This window comes from Sorex fumeus, unplaced genomic scaffold (genome assembly GCF_029834395.1).
Source record: "Sorex fumeus unplaced genomic scaffold, SorFum_2.1 ptg000063l, whole genome shotgun sequence".
NCBI classification, from domain to species: domain Eukaryota; kingdom Metazoa; phylum Chordata; class Mammalia; order Eulipotyphla; family Soricidae; genus Sorex; species Sorex fumeus.
Window position 1 is genome coordinate 57,118,192 of NW_026606120.1, and position 19,501 is coordinate 57,137,692.

At 46.0% G+C, this 19,501-nt stretch overlaps 2 protein-coding genes across 5 annotated transcripts in view; one reads left to right on the forward strand and one right to left on the reverse strand.

Moving 5' to 3' along the window:
• ACACA (acetyl-CoA carboxylase alpha) overlaps positions 1-19,501 on the forward strand; it is a 322,008-nt gene that overhangs the window by 24,168 nt on the left and 278,339 nt on the right. The gene's annotated exons all lie outside the window — the stretch shown is intronic.
• On the reverse strand, positions 39-17,966 carry CUNH17orf78 (chromosome unknown C17orf78 homolog). The gene is made up of 5 exons (XM_056127751.1): positions 17,909-17,966; positions 15,961-16,047; positions 14,887-15,132; positions 2,826-2,950; positions 39-170 (listed from the first exon to the last, which is right to left on the reverse strand). Exons 1-5 carry the CDS (start codon positions 17,964-17,966, stop codon positions 39-41), a joined length of 648 nt encoding a protein of 215 aa, XP_055983726.1.

Here is a 19,501-nt window from a genome sequence, read left to right on the forward strand (position 1 = left end):
TGTCAGACCCATTTCTCCAAACCAATGACATAAGCTATTCAGCGAATACTTCCCTTCTCGGGCTGAGGGTTGAGCTGGGTTTCAGCTCCCTCCGAGGACTGGCCTCCCTCCCTTAGTCTTCTCCACAGCCTCTGGCATTGACATTGCCCTGTGATTCGCCGACATCGACCCTGAAGGGAGAAAAGAACTGGCATTAGCTTCGCGGCTGCTGTGCCATTTTTTTTTTTGGTGGTGGGGGGGGTGTATTGGTGGGGGGGAATCACACCAGGCAATGCTCAAGAATTATTCCTGGCTCTGTACTTAGGAATCATTCCTGGTGGGCTTGGGGAACTAGCAGGGTGCCAGCAATCAAACCTGGGTTGGATGTGTGCAAGACAACTTCCTTATCTGCTGTACTATCTCTTTGGCCCCACCATTGTGTCTTTGGTTTGATTTCCAAACCTCAGACCAAGTCATTTAAAAATAAATCTCCTTGGGGGTATGGCGCCATCAGCAGGTCAATCTGTACCTGTGAGGCGAGTGCATCAGCAGCCTCATGGCACCTTCAAACTTCCAGATACCCCAAAATTGCTGCTGTGCCTTTGACCAGACCCCAGAAACTTGGGGCAAAGTTTACCAAGAAAATGGCCAAAAGTTAGGTATGTGGGAGGCAAACCCACAAACCACCTCCGGCTCAGCTATATAATTGGAGGCATGGCCTCTTTGGTTCCTGATCAAATTGCTTAACAGTCACGATCCCAGAGACTCAGAAACAAATCTCAAAACCCAATGACTTTTGGCAGAAATGCGTCTGGTCCCTGCAGAAGGTTACTGGCGCCAGACCATGCCAGGTAGGAATAGGTTTCATATCTTGGCTTCTTCTCCCTGACGGCTCAGTGGCCGTCATCCTCCAGAGGTCACTGGACAGTCAGGTTTGGGCCCGCAGTGATGAGACACGCATGGCCTCACAGGATGGGGGTGGAACCGGCCCTTTCCTTTCTGTCCAAACGAGACCCCAAGTCGCTGTCCACGAACAGCCTCTCTGGCTCCTGATCAAGCTGCTTAATGGCCATAATCCCAGAGACTCAGAAATAAAACCCAGCGGCTTTTGGCAGAAATGCGTCTGGACCCCGCAGTAGGTTAGTGTTGCCAGGGCCACCCCAGAGGGGAAAGGGTACTGTCCCTCCACCTGCTCCCCCTTGGCAGTTCGATGGCTGCCATTCCCCAGAGGCCATTGAACAGTCAGGCTTTGTCCTGTAGTGATGAGATACACGGGGTCTCATGGGATGCGGGTGGAGCCGGCCCTTTCCTCCCCACCCCAATAAGACCCCGAGTCGCCGCCCACAAATGGCCTCTCTGGCTCCTGATCAAGATGCTTAATGGCCATGATCTCAGAGACTCAGGAAAAAATCTTGGAACCCAGCAGGTTTTGGCAGAAATCCCTCCAGATTTAATTGTTAAAATTTCGAAATTCCAAAATCAATTTTTTTTTTTTTTTACTTTTTGGGTCACACCCGGCGATGCTCAGGGGTTACTCCTGGCTCATGCACTCAGGAATTACTCCTGGCAGTGCTGAGGGGACCATATATGATGTTGGGATTCGAACCCAGGTCAGCCACATGTAAGGTAAACACCCTACCCATTGTGCTGTCGCTCTAGCCCCAAAATCATTTGTTATTTATAACCAGCAATAGAAAACAAATTGTCTACTGTTGCCTTTTCGGCAGATATGAGTGTTGGGGTAAACTCCCAAATAATAATGGTGGGTCTGGTGTCAAAATATTGAATGTATCAAAGTAGAGACAGAGTAATGTGGAAATCATCTGCCTCACAGGTAGGGGGAGGGTGTGGGGAGGGAGTATACTGGGGTTTTTGGTGGTGGAAAATGGGCACTGGTGAAGGGACGGGTGTTTCATTGTATGACCGAGACTTAAACCCAAAAGCTTTGTAACTGTTTTCACGGTGATTCAATAAATAAAATTATAAAAAATGGGGAAAAAAAGTAAGGTGTATTTCATGCACAATTCAATCAGCCTAATCAGTGGCTGAGTAAATAGCAGTACTCCTGCATTTAAAAAAATACAATAAAAATAAATCTTCTAAAGGGAAATTGAAGTTCCTATTGAATCTATCATCATCAGAGGGTGACCAGGTTCAACAGTGAAAAGGCTTTATTTCAGCCAGGTCTTCCCCTGTGCTTTTTATATAGGGTCTTTTTTTCTTTCTCTTTTTTCTTTCTTTTTAGTTTTTGTATCACAGCCAGCAGTGCTCCTGGCTTACTCCTGTCTCTGCACTTAGGGATCACTCCTGGTGGTGCTGGGAGCACATATGGAAAGTCAGGGATCAGACCCAGGTCGCTTGTGTGCCAAGCAAGTGCCTTACCCACTGTACTGTCACTCTGCCCCTTCACCTAGGGTCTTGAAAAGTCATGTGAGGCAAATATCCTGAGTCTCGTTTCATTGATGTATTTACTTATTTATTGGTTTGGGACCACATCTGGCAGTGCTTTGGGGGTGAGGTGGGGATACTCTCAGATCTGTGCTCAGGGCTCCCTCCTAGAAGATCTTGAGGGAACCAGGCAGTGCTGGGGATCAGACCCCATGGCATCATTTTATAGACAAGACAACTGAGATTGCAGAAGTCATACAGATTTCCCAAAGCCTCTCAAGTGAGCCTCGGGTCTGTCCAAACTCCAGACACCGTGCTCACTTGGGCAGCACACATACAAAAACTGAAAGTGCAGGAAAGCCCAGGGTCTGTGTTTCTTTCCTTCCAAGCTGCTTTTGCACAGAAGGAGGACTTTCTAGAACAAAACCCAAGGAACCAGTATACCACCAAGAACTTACAGGGCACGGGACTTCGAAAATGACAAACACCATGATGGCCGCTCCACTGATCAGCAGAGTGACAGCAATCAGAGATTTGACCAGGAAACTCCATTTCTTCCTCTGCCAAAGGTCCTCATCTGTGTCTGGAAGGAAAGAGAAAGAAGTTGGGGGGAGCAGAGGGTGGAGGGGAGAGCCAGTGTGAGAGAGGGAAGCGCTGGCCCCTCTGGCACCAATATCTCTGGCCAGGCTGTAGCAGGGCCCCATGCCCAAGGGAGGGCTGGCCATCATTGCCTCTGCCCTGATCTACCGCTAAGCTTTTTCCCAGTGAGTCATCCCAGCCCTGGCATTTTGGATTTTTCCTTGATCGAGTAGGACTGACTTTTGCACTGCTCCTGGGGGGAGGGACCCAGGAAGCTCACTTTCTCCTGCAGTACTCGCTTAGTCTGTGCTCTCGTGCCTGCATAGGAGAATACCACCTTCCCTACACTCTCACCTGGAGAGGACCACAGAAGGAGCAAAGGTGAACTGGCATCACTTCCGGGTCAAAAGGATCTTGTTATTTTGTCGGGGGAGAGGGCCACACCTGGCAGTGTTCAGAGCTTACTCCTGGCTCTGTGTTCAAGGGTCACTTCTAGCAGGTTTGGGGACCATGTGGGGTGCCAGAGAGATCTGACAGGGTCAGCCTTGGGCAAGGGAAGTGCCCTATTGCTGTACTATCTCTCCTGCTACCCACCTTGACATCATTTATTTTTTGTTCAATTACTTAAAACATTTAAATTACATTTAATTTATTTTTAATTTTTTAATATTTTTTTCAATTGAATCACCACGAGTAGAGCATTACAAAGCTGTTTGTGATCGGGTTTCAGTCATACAATTTCCAACACCCATTCCTCCACCAGTGTACATTTCCCAGCACCAGTGTCCCCAAGTTCCCTCCCATCATCCCCCACTCTCCCACCCTCTACCTGCCCTTATGGCAGGTGCTTTTCTTCTTCCTTTTCTTCCCCTCTCTCTGTCTCTCTCTCTCTCTCTTTCTTATTTTAGGCATTATGGTTTGCAATACAGATACTGAAAGGTTATCATGTATATCACTTTACGTACTTTCAACACTTAGTTCTTGTCCAGAGTGATCTTTTCCAACTAATGTTGTCATAATAGATCCTCCTCTATCTTAACTACCCTCCACCTTCCACACCCTTGTGGTAATTTCTGACCATTGATCAGTCCTCTGGGTCTGTTTTACCTGGCCTTGCTTGGATATTAGTTTCATACTATTTTTTTTTATATCCCACAAATGAATACAGTCATTCTGTATCTGTCCCTCTCCTTCTGACTCATTTCACTCAGCATGATACTCTCCAAGTCCATCCATTTATAGGCAAATTTCATAACCTTATTTTTCCTAACAGCTATATAATATTCCATTGTGCAGATGTACCATAGTTTCTTTATCCAGTCTGTTCTTGGGTATTCAGGTTTTACTTATATTTTAAATTAAAATATAAATATGGTCACATAAATTCTTTTTCAGTTTATATGAAGGGCAAATGGTTAATATCCCTACTTCTCCTTATATTTAATTTTTTTACCTTATACTTTTATTTTTATTTTTTTATTGAATCTGTAAGATACACAGTTACAAAACTATTATGAGAGAGAGAGAGAGAGAGAGAGAGAGAGAGAATCTTGTATCCTGGTCTTCGTCCCTTTCAGGAGGTGGTTTCTAGAAATAGCCAATGAAAACCTACAGTTTTTTCATCATCATACAGTGTTTATCATCTCTGTAATCATTGCTTGCTCATACATTTTTATGCGTTTGTTGTACAAATGTATGCATCTCTTTTGCCACTAATCTACCACAAACCATCTTCCGCTGTTGTTTATTATTTAAATATACTCCATGACTGGAATTTACTTACCGCATGAATTTGATTTGCTCTGTGTTGAATCTGTCAGTAGGGCCAGAGGGACAGTATAGTGGGTAAGGTGCTTGCCTTGCACATGGTTGATCTAGGTTTGATCCCTGGCATTATATATGGCCCTACAGAACACCTTCAGGAGTAATCCCTGAGCACAGAGCAAGGAGGAAGCTCTCAGTACCTCCAGGTGTCACCTCAACCAAAAAAAGAATTCATCTATAACCAAAGTTCCATAGCACAGCGGTAGGGCGTTTGCCTTGCACGCAGCCAACATGGCCCACCCGAGTTTGATTCCTCCGCCCCTCTCGGAGAGCCCGGCAAGCTACCCAGAGTATCTCGCCCGCAAGGCAGAGCCTGGCAAGCTCCCCGTGACGTATTCGATATGCCAAACACAGTAACAACAAAGTCTCCAATGGAGATGTTACTGGGCCTGCTCGAGCAAATCGATGATCAACGGGAGGGCCTTTACCTTTTACCTTTTATGGAGTTCCCTTGTGGAAGAAAGGATTCTCCTCATGGTGTCAAACTACAAATATTTCTGGAATTTTTTTTTATAGAGATACTGATTTTTTTGTAGGGATCAGAGAGATTGCTATGCACATGATTGGCCCAGGTTCAATCCCGGGCATCCTTTAAGATTCCATCCTGTCATCCTGAACTCTACCAGGAGTGATTCCTTAGTTCAGAGCCTGGCTAGAATAAGCTCTGAGCACTGCCAAGTGTGGCCCCCAAAGAAAAGCAAACAAACAAAACCTCTTAATTTTTTTCAGCTGTGGGGACAACTAGGAGGATCCAAACTGGTGCTGGGCCAAAATGTTTCATTTTCCCATTAATTTCCTATAGATTTACTCTGTGCCTCGTTTCAAAGTGCCCAAAACTCTGCAGTACCTGTGTCTCCTTCTGGATTCCCAGGAGTCCCAGCTGTAGTGGTGCCAAGCAAAGGCTCTGCTGAGGCTCTTGTCACTGGGTCTGCCTTGCATTGTGAGATCCCTGGTAAAAAAGCTAGGAAACAAAATAGGAACTATTAAAAGATACCGGGAAACATCTCATCCTGTCTCTTTGTTTTACCTGCGGAAAGGCTGGCTTTCCCCAAGTGCTGTTTAGCTTGCAGTGGTAACCCCATTGACCTGTACAGAGGTTTAGGGTGTGGGCACATAATCATACCAAGTACAAATGAGGATAGAGATACTAATAAGAGATAAGGATTAATCCCTTCGGGGCCTTTGATGTGGAATCAGGGTGAAGGAGTAGATGAGCATCTCGGCCTGTCCTTAAGGCCATAATAAAAATAAGGATGCAGTGTATTACTCTGGCAATTTTCCTTCTGTAAAGAAGGTGGCTCCAAAGTCCGAGGGAAAGTGTGTAGTGTCATAAATTGCCTTAATGATTGCTGCAGGCTTGCCTAGTCTAGTGGAGTGGAGAGGCAAGCTAATTGCTCTGAGAGGGGGTTGGTAGAAGAAAAAAGGAAGAAAGCAAGTCCATCAGCTTTAGGCATCCTCAGTTCCAGCCATTCAGCAAGTATTTTTAAATGATTTAGTTTTGGGGTCACACCTGGCCATGCCCAGAAATACCTAGCCCTGCGCTCAGGGAGCTCTGTTGGAGAGGCTCCGGGGGACCATATGCAGAGCCGGGGCTGCATAGTACAAGACAAGCACCCTTACCTACTTTTTCATCCCTCTGGCCTGAAAATAAATATTTATGATGTGCCAGGAACTGCTTCTTTGCAGATATTAGTTGGATATATTCTGACAAGGGAACCGGAGGGAAGGCTGAGAGACAGGGCAGGGGGAGCAGGCAACAATAACAGTCAATTTTGGCCAGATACGTGGCTCATCGCAGAACTCATGGCTTGTATGTATAAATCCTTGAGTTCTATCCTTTACACTCTTCCACTAGACCCCCCCTCCCCACCCCCCAGAAAGCCCAATAAATGTTACGGCATTTCCACAAGGTTAAAATTTAAGAAAAGAGCAAGACAAGTGCAGGTAGGGTGTGTGTGAGAGGTCTGCAGTTTATTACCGTGTTTATTTGGGGGCTGGGGCCACACCGGCAATGATCATCTTGGGTGTGAGGGATCAAACCTGGGTCGGCTGTATGCAAGACAAGAGCCCTACCCACTGTCCTGTTACTTTGCCTCCCCCCACCCCTTTTTTAAGGCCTACAGTTTAGACTGCAGTCAGGACTTGCAGGAGGTAATGGGGCTCAGCCAAGCCAATGCCTGAGGATGTGGTGAGCTGGGCCAACTTTGCAGCTAGTAGAACTGTAACTGGGTTACAGTTAGAATAGCAGGAAGAAGACCAGTGAAACTGGGGTGGAGGGACCGGGCAGACAGTGATGGAAGAAGAGAATTTAGAAGAAAATAGGCTCACGGAGGGGCAGATGCCTCCAAGGACTAGAGTGCATCCTCTGTATGAAGGCAGCCGGGTTCCATCACAGCACTTCTAGCAGCAAGCCAGGAGAAGTCCCTGAACATCAACCGGTATGGCCCCCAAACCCAAAATAAATACAAGGTGAAAAAAATGGGAATTGTGCTAAATATATTCAACATCTTGCCCAAGTTGTTCACCCGAGTCATCCTAAATAGGATTGGCAGAACACTAGATGAAGGACAACCATGCGAGCAAGCCGGGTTCTGCAAAGGATTCAGCACCATCGACCATATCCACACAATAACCAAGCTCATTGAGGTTTCTCGGGAGTTCAAGATGCTGCTCTGTTTAACGTTCATTGATTTAAAGAAGGCCTTTGGTTCTGTTGAGACAGAAGCGGTCATTGAAGCCCTAGCCAATCAGGGCATTCAAGCCCAATACATCAAGATCCTCCGTGAGCTGTATTGCGGATTCACTACCAGGATCTCACCATTCTACAAAGAAGTGATCGTTGATGTCAAGAGAGGGGTGCGGCAGGGTGATACCATTTCACCGAAACTCTTCAGTGCCACCCTCGAGAACATCATGCGACGACTGGAATGGGAAGGAATGGGAGTGAAGATAGATGGCAATTACACCACCTCCGCTTTGCTGATGACATTGTTTTAATAACACCAAACATCAGCCAAGCGGCACAAATGCTGACCGACTTTGACCGTGAGTGTGGAAAGGTAGGACTACAGCTGAATCTTACGAAGACAGTGTTTATGAGAAACAGCCTCGTTCCTGATGCCCCATTCGCTCTCAACGGAACAACCATCTCCGAATGCAACAACTATGTGTACCTAGGTCGAGAGGTCAACATGACAAATGACCTGGCACCCAAGCTGCGCAGGAGGAAGAGAGCGGCTTGGAACGCCTTCAAGAACGTCGAAGAAACGAAGAACCTCTGGCTCCGGGCACATCTCTTTGATTCCACTGTTCTTCCTGCATTAACATATGCCTCAGAGACCTGGGCCCTACGCAAACAGGATGAGAACACTATTCAGGTCTCCCAAAGAAGAATAGAAAGAGCTATGCTTGGAATATCACGTTTCACTCAAATGAGAGAAAAAATCCGGAGTTCCGACATCCGTTGACTATCAAGAATCAGGGACGCTGTCTCATTTGCCAAGGTGTCAAAAATCAGATGGGCTGGTCACATAATGAGATTTAAAGATGACCGCTGGACTAGAGCTGTTACTGACTGGATTCCACAGGATGCCAAAAGACCGCGTGGCCGCCCACCTACCAGATGGTCAGACTTCTTCGTCAAGATCATGAACGATCGGTTTGAGGCTCTTCATGTTCCCAGAGCGAACAGATGCCATTGGGCTACACTAGCACGCGACAGGGACAAATGGAGACGTTACTGGCGACCGCTCGAGCAAATCGATGACTAACGGGAAGTTAAGTGATTAAGTGATCTTGCCCATTGGTTGCCTAGAATAGTAATACGCATGCTTCTGAAAGAGTGGAGATGAAGATAAGCAAATCTTACTTGGGACAAACCACAGAACTACTCTGAATCTTGGTTTCCTTACCCATCAGAGGTTAACAGTGGAGTGATTCTTGGCCGCCACCCCCCTCCCCCCATTACACAGCATGGTATGGTGAACAGAAACAAACAAAAAAGAGAAAGCAGGTGTGACAATGCTTTGTAACATGAGTGATAGTGTGATGGAAAGAGGAAAATCTTAGATCCCCTTGCTCTCCAAGTAGAACTGTGCCCTCTGGCCACTGAGATAATGACTTGTCAATGTGGCGTGTCCTCCCACCTCCTGGGAGCCTCGCTCCTGGAGAGTAGGCTTCATTTGGCAGTATATTTTTCAATTCTACCTCATTTCTAAGTAAGTGTCCATCCAGGTTGGCAGCTCATCTCTTTTCAGTATCATCTGCTAAATAACTGAGCAGGAAAAGGTGCAGCATGTTTGTAAAAACAAGCTCCCTGTTCCCAGGGATGTTGGAATGGCAATATTAGCTTTCTGTGGGCTAAGGCTATTTGAGCAAGAATACCCCACTTCGAGGAAGTAGATAAAAATCTAGAGATGTGAAATGGATAATTTAAGGGTTGATGCTTTGCTTTTTTAGAAAATGATTTAAGTAGGGAACATTAAGTACATTATATTTAAATCGAAATCTGCCCTAGAGATATTCTGTGATAGTACTAGCTGATTGAAAGTGCTGTTTGAGAGACCTTACATATACTGTTGGGTTTGTGTTTCAAGTTTAAATATCAGATTTATTTTATTCCTGGCTTGGGGATCACCGGGTGGTACACAGGAATCACTCCTGGCTCTGTGCTCAGGAATCACTCCTGGCAAGGCTCAGGAGATTGCCTATGGTGCTAGGGATGGAACCAGGTTGGGCGTGTGTTAAGCAAGCCCTTTACCCTTTGTACTATAATCCTAGCACCTTATACTCAGCTTTAGGCTCGTAGGAATTAGATCATCCATTCAAACTTCTCATTTGTAAGAATAGAAACTGAGCAATGGGGAAATCAAGTAACTTGCCAAGATGATATCAGAATAAACACTAGCTTGGTATTAATTCTCCCACCTCCCACTGTTTTAATGGGGTTAATCACACCTTAAGAATTATTTTTTGGGGGACCAGAGTAATAGCACAGGGGGTAGGGCATTTACCTTGCACACATCTGATCTGAGTTTGATCCCTGGCATCCCATATAGTCCCCCGAGCACCGCTAGGAGTAATTCCCGAGTGCAGAGCCAGGAGTAACCCTTGCGCATCACTGTGTATGACCCAAAAATCCAAAAAGAAAAAAAATCCTTTTTTGGTGGGCTGGGGGCAGAATTCAGGGATTAAGCATATTCCTTGCATGTGGAGTGGATCCCTCTCCCCCAACACCACTGAACGTGGTTAAGAAACAAAACAAAACCACATATTTTTAACACTGTCCTAATTCCAAGGAGACTAATCACTAGTTTAAATATACCATAGTCTGGGCCGGAGTGATAGCACAGTGGGTAGGGCGTTTGCCTTGCATGCGGTCGACCTGGGTTCAATCCCCGGCATCCCATATGGTCCCCCAAGCACCACCAAAAGTAATTCCTGAGTGCAAAGCCAGGAGTAACCCCGGAGCATTTCTGGGTGTAAAATAAATAAAAAAATAAATATATCATAGTCTAAATCCAAAATTTTAAGTCCAGAGTGACACTTGGAGACCAGGGTCATGGTACAAGGGTAGGGCATTATTGCCCTGCATGCAACCAACCCAGGTTCGACCCCCAATATCCCATATGGTCCCCTGAGCAACACGTGGAGTGATCCCTCAGCCTAGAGTCAGGAGTAAGCCCTGAGCACCACAAAAAATTTTGGGTATGGACCAAAAACAAAAAACATTTTTTTAAAAATATGGGACTGGAGTGATAGTATAATGGACAAGGATTTGCTTTACATGTGGCCAATCCCAGTTTGATTCCTGGCACTGCATGGTCCTCAGAGTGACACCCAAGTACAACAACTCCCTTGCAACTCTGGGCATGCCCTGAAACACCCCCACCAGAATTTCACAGAATGAATCTGACCAAAGGATCAGAAGGAATTTTTTCCCTTCTAATACCCTGTTGTAGACATAAGTTTACTCATCATGGGATGATTCCATAGTTTATCATGAGATGCATTCAGCAGAAGAGCACTTGCTTTGCATTTGTAAGAATGTAGGTTCACCAGCAGCTTGGAGCAGAAAAGTGAAAGGACTATGCGTTAATCCAGGCAATCATTTCTGCCCAGAGGGGAAAGGGTGTTGCTCCCTTCCGCCCTCCTCCCTCTGGAAAGAAAGATGGCGGCCACATGGGAGCCTTGTGGACAGCAGGTATGAGCCGGGAGTGTGGGGGCGACTAAAACCTCATGGGTCGGGGGGCGTTCTGGTCCATCCTTCACGCCCTACCGAGGTCACCAGTCGCCCCCCGCGAGCGGCTCTCCAGCACAGCCACGGCCCCAGAAGCACAAGGACTTAATGCAGAACCCAGCAGCTTGGAGCAGAAAAGTGAACAGACTATGCGTTGATCCAGGCCATCAAGTCTGCCGGAGGGGAAAGGGTGTTGCCCCATTCGCCCTCTCCTCTCTGGAAAGAAAGATGGCGGCCGCATGGGAGCCTTGTGGACAGCAGGTATGAGCCGGGAGTGTGGGGGCGACTAAAACCTCATGGGAAGGGGGGCGTTTCAGTCCGCCCTTCACGCCCTACCGAGGCCACCAGTTGCCCCCACGAGCGACTCTCCAGCACGGCCACGACTCCAGAACACAGAAACCAATTTCTTAACTATCTGACTTTCAGTAGAAATACTTCCAGGGTCAATAGGTAAAATAGCAGAAATCCAAAACCAACATTTAATTCTTGAACCCAGCTGTAGAAAGCAAATCACTTCACAATGCTTTTTCAGCATGTCTGATTTGGGGGGGGTAAACTCTAAATAATAGTGGTGAATCTTTTATTGAAACAATGAATCTAATCAAAGCAGATAGAGTGTTAACTAGAATTCATCTGCCTCACAGGGATGGGGAGGGGTGGGAGGTGGGGTTTTATTGGGGTTCTTCATGGTAAAAAATAAGTATTGGTAAAGGGAAATGTGTTTGATATTTGCATGACTGAGACATAAACCTGAAAGCTTTGTAACCTTTCCCACAGTGATTCAATAAATAAATAAAAAATAAAAAAATTAAAAAAAAAAAAAGAATGTAGGTTCAATCCCTGGCATCAGAAAAATGCATGATAAAGGTTCCCTTGAAGTCTAAAGCATAATTCGAAGCATATGCTTAATTTATTGATTAATATGGAATTTGAGCAATAGAAACTAGATGATATCAAGTATATATAAGTGACAAAATCCTAATGAGTCATCTTTCTCATCCAGAAGGCAGTTTCAGTATGTTTATTGTAGAGGATCTCTGGTAAGCCCATAAAAGTAACAGTATCCATGCTATGTTTTTCTACATCCATGTGGATACACATTTTTCTGCTGGCCAACTCTGTAGCAGAACATTCTTACCCTTACAGTTTCAAAGTCCTCATTTATTCTGGGGACATTTCCATGAAAGGTGACTATTTCTTGGACATCTTTCTGTGGGGAAGAATGTCACTCACAAAGTGTGGTAACCTCAGAGAGTATTTATTTCTCTTATGAATTTATAAAGATCCTTATTTTTTGTTTCTATCCTATTGGAGCCAAGCACATCCTGGGACTCAGTGGAAGTTTAAATTCAGAACAGGCATTTTCACATCTTTAGTTTGTGATTTCAATAGTTCATTTCAAATGTTGTTTTTTAAGACTTTAAAGTAGGGCATTGGTGGGGGGGGGGGTGAGCCATACCCAGCAGTGCTCAGGGATTCCCAGCATTCCATATGATTCCCCAAGCACCTCCAGGAGTAATTCCTGAGAACAGAGCCAGGAGTGACCCCTGAGCACCACCAGATGTGCCCCCCCCCCCAAAAAAAAACCAAAAAGATCTCAAACCTGTCAGAGGCTTTTAGGTTGTTGCTTTCTGGGGAGATGGGGTTGAGCCACACACAGATGTGCTCAGGGACACACCTGGTGGCAGAGGATTTTATGCAATGCCAAGGATTGACCGTACTGCTAGGCAAATGCCTTCATCCTGCATGATCATTCCAGCCGCACTCGGAGGCTTTTCTAGTTTTTGAGACTTTTTTTCCAGATCAGAAACATAGCTCAGTGGGCTGAATGTGCATTGCATCATGGGTTCAGTCCTCATACCGTAACATGTGGTCTCATGAACACCACTGGGAGCAACACCTGAGTACAGAGTTTGGAGTAGCTCTGAGCACTGCTGGGTTTTCCCTTCCTCCCCCAAATAGAAAAATTACCACCTACATTTTCCCATAAATGATCACATATTGACTTTATAAAGTATACTAAAGGGAGCACATTTCATGTGAAGATACATACTTTCGTATATCTGGGTCACAGCCCAAGAACCCGTCTACATATGTCCCAATCTCTGCTACTCAAAACCAAATGTAGAATTTGAGATTTTCCCCCATTATTCTGCTTTTGCACCTCCAGTTTATCTCAATAGACTTTATTTTCAAATGGTGCAGCAGAAGCACTCGGAGATTGTCTCTATGTGGAGGAGGACAAATAGTGCCCATTTATTGCTCATAACAACCTGACAGAAAGAATGAATAGGGGTGGGGCTGAAGAGATAGTAAGTGCGTAGGGCACTTGCCTTGCATGTGGCTGACCCAGGTTCAATTCCTGGCATCCTGTATGGTCCCCTGAGCACCGCCAGGAGTGATTCCTGAGTGCAGAGCCAGGAGAAGCCCTGACTATGGCCAGGTGTGGAAAAACAAAATGGGTAGAAGAAAAGGAGAGTAAAATTAGAGAAGAGAGAGGTAGTAGAGCAGTTAAGGTACATACATTGTCTTGCATTGCCTGTGACCAACCTGGATTAAATGCACATATGTTCCCCCAAGCCCTTGTGCTCTGAAAACAAAAACGAAACAAAATAAAAAGCTCGGGGCCAGAGCTAAATATAGCAGGTAGGGGGCTTGCCTTGCACAGGCAACCTGGCTTCCATCCTGGGCATCCCATATGGTCCCCTGAGTACCCCCAGGAGTAATTCCTGAGTTCAGAGCCAGGAGTAATCCCTGAGCATCATTGGGAGTGGCCCCCAAACCCAAAGCAAACAAAAAGAGCTCGGGAATGACCTCCTACCACTAGAGGAAGTAGCCCCTGTGTACCACCAGATGTGGCCGGGACACAAAAACTAACAAAGACAAACACGCTCAGCAGCTGTGGAAACAGCACTGTCGTAGGTTGAGGGTGAGAGTGTGGAATGGAGCCACCACTGCTGAGGGTGATGAAGCAAGGCCTATCAAAATTCGATGCAACTGTCCTTCTTGAAATTTAATCTCTTGCTAAATTAAAGGTACGCAGCGGAAGAATATATAAGTTCACTGTTCACAGAACAACTTTACAAATTATTTGTATTTATAAAATACCAGAAACATCCAAAATATTCATCAATAGGGAATTGGTGGAATAAATTGTAGTTCAGCCATACAATGAGATCCTACACAGCTGTTAAAAGAAATGAGACAATTTTCCATGGATCATTTTTTTTTTAAAAGGAATGATACAAATTGCACCGATTAATAGGGAGCATGATACATTGCTAACTGGGGGAAGAAATCCAGAGACAAGTGGATATGGTATTCTATTTTTTTGTGCTTTTCAAAATATATATCCACACAATCAGGGAATAACGCTGGAAGGAAAATCAGTAAGTTGGCAAGAGTGGTTTCCTCAAAACATAGAGAACTGCAAGGTTGAGATATTGAAACAGGAAGGACACTCAGTTTTCATCATTAATCTCTACGTTTGAATATTTTATGGTGTGCATCGAAAGTAAATAAAAATCAGATAGCACTTGTGAACTTAAAGATCATAGGGTCATAGAGGTGGCTCTGAGCTCTCTGTGTTCTCAGTGCTAGGACACTTAGAACACTTGCCTCGTTCTGGGTCTGATTCCTGAGCACTGCTGAGTGGAGCCGTGCCCCTGCAGACACTGCTGAATGTGAAAATTCCCAAAAATGAAGGGAAAAGGAGGCTCACGAAGTCAGGACTAGAAGGGTCCTGGGTGTTGAGGAAACTGAGACTCCCAAGAGGTTTGGTCCAGATCTGCCCTGTTCCCTGGAGTCTTCATCTGCACCGCGCATCATTACGCACCTTGAAGGATGCACCTGCCTGCGGCTCCATTTTCCCATCTTACCTGTGCCTCTCAGGAAGGATCGCATATAAAACTTGGAGGTAGGGCTGAGGTGACAAGTTGGAGAATCTGGGCCGCGTGTGCGGGGAACAGCGAGGACCCTGAGGCTCCGCAGAGCATGCCTGCCCGGCTTCCTTTGCCCCGAGTAGAGGAGGTTCACCCTCACTTCGCCCGCGGAGCCGGAACACTGAAGTGAAGCCACTGTCCAGTTTGGAATGGACGTGGGTCTCTCGGCGTTTGCCTGTGTTTCTGAAAGGAGAAATGTCAGGGGAGTTAAATGTTAAATCTGAGTGGTGTCCTGCTCCACCCGAACCCCCTAGCAAACACCTCTACTGGCCTTGCTTCCCTTCTCAGGCCACTCCTGCTGAGCCTATGCTCACGAGTCCACTCTTTCTCCTGTCTGTTGTGGGAGCCCCTGGAAATACTTCACAACAGCGAAGAAAGCCTAGGGAAATGCTCTGGATTCTTGCGGCTCTCTCGGAGGGGGGCTGTCCATTGCCAACTCTTTCATTACTGCCAGAGTTTTGATGTATGCCCTTGTCTTAGGTGATAACGGTTCATTTAACAAATAATTTCTAGGAGCTGGAGCAATAGCACAGTGGGTAGCGCACTTGCCTTGCATGGGTCCCACCTGGGTTCTGTCCCCAGTATCCCATATGGTCCCTGAAGCCTGCCAGGAGTGATCCTCGAGTGCAGAACCAGGAGTAACTCCTGAGCTTCTCTGGGTGTGCCTCCTCCCCCAACCCCCTTCCTCACAGTATATATATTTTTATTTTTATGAAGTCTCTTCCATGTGGGAGGGGTGGGATTGGACAGAGAAATACAATTAAAAGTTTTTTCTGTGTGTGCTTGGGCCACATTGGCAGTGCTCAAGGGTCTACTCCTGGCTACACTCTGGGGTCACTCATGGCAGGTTCAGGGGTGCAAGGTAAGTGCCCTATCTGTTGTACTAATTTTTAGTTCTGCCCCAATTTTAAAAACAGGATATTTGAGATCAGGGCTAGAAATGGACAGATCTTCTTTACAGGCGAGCAGCATCTCTGAAATGGTGCAGAGTTTTCAGGACCCCATTCCTACCTTGTACTGGCACATCTCTTATACTTTCTGCATCCCTTGTGAAGATCCTAGGTAACTGCTCCACTTGGCAGCTGCTCTCTCTGAGTTCTGGAGAGGGGAAGAAAAAGGTCAGGATTTGATAGGTACTGCTTGCTTTTTTTTTTTTTAGAATTCTGGACGCTGGAGAAGAAGATAAAACAAATGCAGTTCCTTCTCATAAAACTTGTATATAGGGACATCGGATGCCCCAAAAGATTCTAACATACATCCAAGGGGTTGGAAAGATAGTACAGCAGGTGGGGCACTTTCCTTGCACATGGCTGACCTGAGTTTGATCCCCAGTACCACATATAATCCCCCAAGCACTACCAGGAGTGATCCCTGAGCATAGAGCCAGGAGTTAGCTTTGAGCTTGAGCATAGCCGAGTGTGACCAAAAAACCAAAATTAAAATAAAATAAATGCAGGTTAGAAGATATGAAGTGTAAAGAAAATTGAGTATACCAGTTTTCTGAGTATACCAGTTTTATGGCTTGTGTAAAGAAAACTGAGTATACTTCTGGGGGAACAGGGTAAAGTAAGCTTCAGTGAAGTTAACTTAGTCAATGAGAGCTAGCCAACCCATTCTTCCAAACACCGTTTATTATCTCATCTCTCTTCTGTTCTGCCTGCCTTCTTGTATCAACATTTTGTAAAATGTCACCTTGGAAACGAGGTATTTCCATGGAACCATTGGGCATAAAGTTATTTATGCTTTTTTGACCCATCATTAATACCTGTTAAGTTTGTCACTGCTGCACTTTAGGCTATTTGGACGTAACTGCATGATTTTAGAGATGAAGGATTTAGGAAATTTATTTATTTTATTTTATTTTTTTGCTTTCTGGGTCACACCCGGCGATACAAGGGGTTACTCCTGGCTCTGCACTCAGGAATTACTCCTGGCGGTGCTCGGGGGACCGTATGGGATCCTGGGAATCAAACCCGGGTTGGCCGCGTGCAAGGCAAACGCCCTACCCACTGTGCTATTGTTCCAGCCCCCGGATTTAGGAAATTTAGGGTAAAAAAAAACCCCTACATTTTAAATCCAGTTAGCAAAAAGCAGGAAGCAGTGAGCAGTGCTATCTACCCCGTAACATCGTTTCCTTTTGCTCTCCCAGCTGAGAGTATCTTCATGGATCTGGATGTGCCATCTTGGGAAGGGAAGACTGGACTGGAGGGATAGTACAAATGGTAGGGCGCTTGCCTTGCACACAGCTGACCCGGGTTCCATCTCTGGCATGGTACCTTCTCCCCATAAGTACCACCAGGAGTGATCCCTGAGTGCAGTACTCTGAGCAAACTCTGAGTAAACTCTAAGCACAGCTGGGTGTGCCTCCCAAACCCTCTAAAGAAAAAAAAAAGGTGGAGGCTGGAAGAAAAGGGAAAAAAAGGGGGAGGCTGGAAGAAAAGAAAAGAAAAGGGAAGCCTGAAAGACAATAATATCTGAAGGGTTAAGAACTTGGGATCTTTGTTTTTTGCTTTTTGGTCACACCCAGTGATGCTCAGGACTTTCTCTTGGCTCTGGACTCAGGAGTCATTCCTAGTGGTGCTCGGAGGACCATATGGGATGCCGGGAATTGAATCTGGGTCAGCTGTGTGCGAGGCAAGAGTACCCTGCTGTACTATTGCTTTGGCCCGGATCATGAAAGGGTGATCATGGAAGGGCGATGGAAAACACTCTCCAGGAAAGAATGCCATCAGACAGACAGAGATAGAACTCCTTATCAGCAGCAACAACAAGAAGCATCACTTTTCTGAAGACTTCTCAGCCATGACTCTGCTTAGAATTAAGAGGTCACCTGCAAGGTGTTGGCTGTGTGTCTAGTTGGTAGAAAAGATCCCAACAACACTTTCTAGATTCTCCTTGGACTTTTAGGCTAGGGACGGAATATTAGTCTAGATATTATTTTCCAGGTTCTTACACTTACCTTTCTTGTTGGCATCATAGGATGTAATAATCAGGCTGAAAACCAAAATGGTATCCATGTTAGCCGGAGCACATGTTCCTTGCAGAGAGTTGGCTACTGATCCGTCAGACCCGCGGAGGCCTGTCTTCCACGGCACTCACTGCCCTGGAACCAAGTTGGAAGAGTCCGCCTCCACCCTAATTATTTTAACCCTGTTTCCTGAAGAGCCAGGACTGGGGCTGATAGGAGAGCGCATCAGATTGACTTGTTAATGATTGACTCGGAATGTCTAGCCTGGCTTCATGCTGCCGCTGACATAAAGCACTCTATAATCATCTAGACATTTCTCTAGGAGAAAGGGCATAAGCACTCAGCAACATACCTTAGAAATACTTGCAGGTGGACACGTACACTGCGCAGCTGCATGCTCACCTGCACAGGGATATGCCTTTAAGCACCTCCATAAGGAGATATCATAGGATAGCAGGGCATGCATGCAACAACCTGGATTTGAGCTCCAGCACCCACATAGCCTCCTGAGCATGGCTGAATAAGACCCTGGAGCCCCACCACTGAGCATCACTGAGTATGGCCCTAAAGACTCCAAAATACTGCATCCTGGGCCCTAGTGCTGAACCAAATACTCCTTGGCCGAGAATTGCTGTGCCTGGCTCTCCAATCCCCTGAGTGCCACCATTAAGTACAGCCCCCCCCCCCCAATGAAAAAACAAAATGCAAAAACATGATTTCTGAGCCAGGAGATAGCTCAAAGGATTGGTGTGCAGGCTTTGCCTGCAGGAGACCTGAATCTGATCCCTGGTGCCACATGAGTCCCCAGCACTGCTGGGAGTGACCCCGAAGCAGCTAGCCTGGAATAGCCACTGAGCACATGCAGGAGTGTGGCCCCCAAACAAAAACCAAACAAATGGGAAAAGAAATGTGATTTCTAAAAACAGACCAGGAATTGAGGACTGAATTGAGTCTGTGCATTATTCTGAAGTGAGCACTGGGAATGCGACGACTGGAATGGGAAGGAATGGGAGTGAAGATAGATGGTCGGCAACTACACCACCTCCGCTTTGCTGATGACATTGTTTTAATAACACCAAACACCAGCCAAGCGGCACAAATGCTGGCCGACTTCGACCATGAGTGTGGAAAGGTAGGACTACAGCTGAATCTTATGAAGACGTTTATGAGAAACAGCCTCGTTCCTGACGCTCCATTTGCTCTCAACGAAATGACCACCTCTGAATGCAACAGTTATGTGTACCTAGGTCGAGAAGTCAACATGGCAAATGACCTGGCACCTGAGCTGTGCAGGAGGAAGAGAGCGGCTTGGAACGCCTTCAAGAGCCTCGAAGAAATAGCTAAGAGGATGAAGAACCTCCGGCTCCGGGCACATCTCTTTGATTCTACTGTTCTTCCTGCATTAACATATGCCTCAGAGACCTGGGCCCTATGCAAACAGGATGAGATTGCTATACGGGTCTCCCAAAGAGGAATTGAAAGAGCTATGCTTGGAGTATCACGTTTCACTCAAATGAGAGAAAGAATCTGGAGTTTCAACCTCCGTCACCGATCAAGAATCAGGGACGCTGTCTCATTTACCAA

What these genes read in the sequence shown, in the direction of transcription:
- CUNH17orf78 (XM_056127751.1), bottom strand. Translation starts at nt 17,966, where the DNA reads ATGGATACCATTTTGGTTTTCAGCCTGATTATTACATCCTATGATGCC. An exon ending in AAGAGATGTGCCAGTACAAG is followed by an intron (nt 15,133 to 15,960) that starts GTAGGAATGGGG and finishes TTCTCCTTTCAG; the next exon opens with AAACACAGGCAAACGCCGAG. An exon ending in TTTTCGAAGTCCCGTGCCCT is followed by an intron (nt 171 to 2,825) that starts GTAAGTTCTTGG and finishes TTCTCCCTTCAG; the next exon opens with GGTCGATGTCGGCGAATCAC.